Source organism: Epinephelus moara, chromosome 11, assembly GCF_006386435.1.
Source record: "Epinephelus moara isolate mb chromosome 11, YSFRI_EMoa_1.0, whole genome shotgun sequence".
NCBI classification, from domain to species: Eukaryota; Metazoa; Chordata; class Actinopteri; order Perciformes; family Serranidae; genus Epinephelus; species Epinephelus moara.
In genome coordinates this window covers 8,648,895-8,651,250 of record NC_065516.1, presented here as the reverse complement: position 1 = coordinate 8,651,250, position 2,356 = coordinate 8,648,895, and the positions used below count along the sequence as shown (strand labels likewise).

At 42.5% G+C, this 2,356-nt stretch overlaps 1 protein-coding gene across 1 annotated transcript in view; it reads left to right on the top strand.

Moving 5' to 3' along the window:
• LOC126398153 (CBY1-interacting BAR domain-containing protein 2-like) overlaps positions 1-1,937 on the top strand; it is a 4,944-nt gene extending 3,007 nt beyond the window's left edge. Inside the window, exons 3-5 of the mRNA XM_050057375.1 lie at positions 70-304; positions 396-464; positions 1,737-1,937. Coding sequence (XP_049913332.1) covers positions 70-304; positions 396-464; positions 1,737-1,937 — 505 coding nt within the window. The remainder of the gene's footprint in view (positions 1-69; positions 305-395; positions 465-1,736) is intronic.
• The last annotated feature ends 419 nt before the right edge of the window (positions 1,938-2,356 follow it).

Genomic DNA, 2,356 nt, shown 5'->3' with positions numbered 1-2,356 from the left:
GTATATTCCAAACATGTAACAATAAAGTGTATCCTACTACCAATAATTTTTCCTGAAATGTCCAAGCAGGGATGTCCAGATAAAGAGCATGGAGCAGACAGTGAAACATGCTGAGAAGTATCTAGGTGAGTTGTGCTCCCTGCTGGCCTCCTACACCAGGAAGACAGCCAAGCTTAGAGACAAGGCAGACATCCTGGTGGCTCAGCTCTTTGACTTCTCCAGCAGAGAGGATCCCGAGCTCCAGGTTGGCCTGAAAAACCTGGCAGAAGACCTGGCCATGGTGCAGGACTATAGACAGGCGCAGGTCAGAGACACTGTAGTTATTCATGCTCTATTTTCTGCATCTAACTATTATACATTAAGTTGTTGCCATGATGAATGCTTTATTGCTGCAGGTAGAGAGACTGGAGATGAAAGTTGTTACTCCTCTAAAAGCCTATGGAGACATAATCAAAAATAAAAAGGTGAGTTTGGTTACAAATGTGTGCCTTCAATATTGATAAATCTGCAAGAAATTAATATCAGCTGACAACCATGTTGGCCTGAATGTAAGATGACCCTAATAATAAGATGACTCCCCCTTTTCCAGAACCTGTTGTTGGGAGAACATTTTTTAAGGTAGAAAACAATTTTAGACTGGTCCTGATGGGAACATTTCTTGGAGATATTATAGGCTAAAAAGAAGATCAACATAATCATTCAAACCCTTTTCCCTGTAAAGGTGAAACAGGAAATACTTCAGCAGAACATAAAGCCCAACTTTGTGTAGTCACATACTCATACACTATCTTGTCAGGCTCTTGGAAGAGGTTTAAATGATTTATCTAACAGTTTGTATTTTTCTTTATGAGCTCCTCATCATCTGTTACAACTGTAATTCTTGACACCTTGACAGATAATTCAGTCCTTTGTCCATTTTCTCAATTAAGATGTAGGAGGATGTTTTTATTTCTCCAAAACACACTATATGAACCTACAGAAAGTCTTGTTGATTAAGCAGACCAATGCTTGTGTCAATGCCTTCAAAAACTGTCACAGAGGGCTGTTTTAAAAACGTTGCCACTGCCATGCTTAAGGTCTGGTTAGTTAGGTTGAGGAACAAAAGCTAATTAAACAAGGTTAAATAGACCACTGTTGACTCTTAGTAGGAAACAGGCTCCAAACAGTGGTCTCCCATGTCATAGTCCTGGGCTATGGTGACCATCCACCTTCTCCCCGGACGTTTTGCGGCACTGTACTGTCACTCTACATTTACCCTTGCTCCTGACAAATCATACTGCCTCTATAGGTCTTTGGCAGATAAAAGAAATTAAGTAACCTCGGGTCAGGACATCAGTGTCCCTACTGTTGCCTGCTGCCCTATTATTGAAGCACCTAATCCCTATGTCCACCAGGCTTGGCTCCTTAATCTAAGTGAGGTAGCTTGCTTCCAAAATTGACACTCCATAAGGTTTCTAAAAATTGCTCTTGCTCTTGATCCCTTGCCTCAGACCAGCCTTCAGTGACTCTACAACACAGCTTTGAAGGTAATGGGGTGACAATGACCCCTCTAACACATTAAGTGGAATAACATTAAGAATACATACAGGTCAATTTATGGATTTGATCAAACAACCAGTGCTGACTTTTGTCCTCTCCTTTGGACAGTCTTACACATGTGCACACAATATGGAAAAGACTGACTGACTTTGTTATGTGTGTGTGTCGTGTGAGCTGACATTGTATTTACCATTTAGGCAGATCTCAAGAAGTTCAGCATTGACTTGAACAGTCAGCTGAAGGAGTTGCAGAAACTGGAGAAAATACGACTAAGGAGCCCAGCTGATCGACAGACCATTGTATCCTTTACATACAGACATTTGTTTTTTTTCATCACCACATTCATGAGAACTTACGGTAACACTTTTTATGACGACCACATCTATTGTGTATTATGAGGGCATTCATAGTGAATTATAATGCATTCACAACACTTTTCTGACAACACTCATAAACGTATGGTTACACTGTAACCTTGGTTCTCTGAGTGAAGAGACTATCTCTCCACTCTGTTACATATTCCATATGTACGGGGTATGATCCCCCTGCACCACACCTCTACCCCACCCTGGGTGTCAGCTCAAAGGCCCAGATTGCATTTCCAGTTGATGCCTGCTGGCCCCACANCGGGGTATGATCCCCCTGCTTGTCAGGGTACGTGGATAATTCTTTAAGACACACCGGCTTGCCCGGCCACGCCCCATTGCGTAGCTATAAAGCGCCTGCGCTGGCGTGTAATCACTGATAGTTTTGATCGAAACGTGTCTCCGAGCGGCCCAAGGATTGGAGAGATAGTCTCTTCACTCAGAGAACCAAG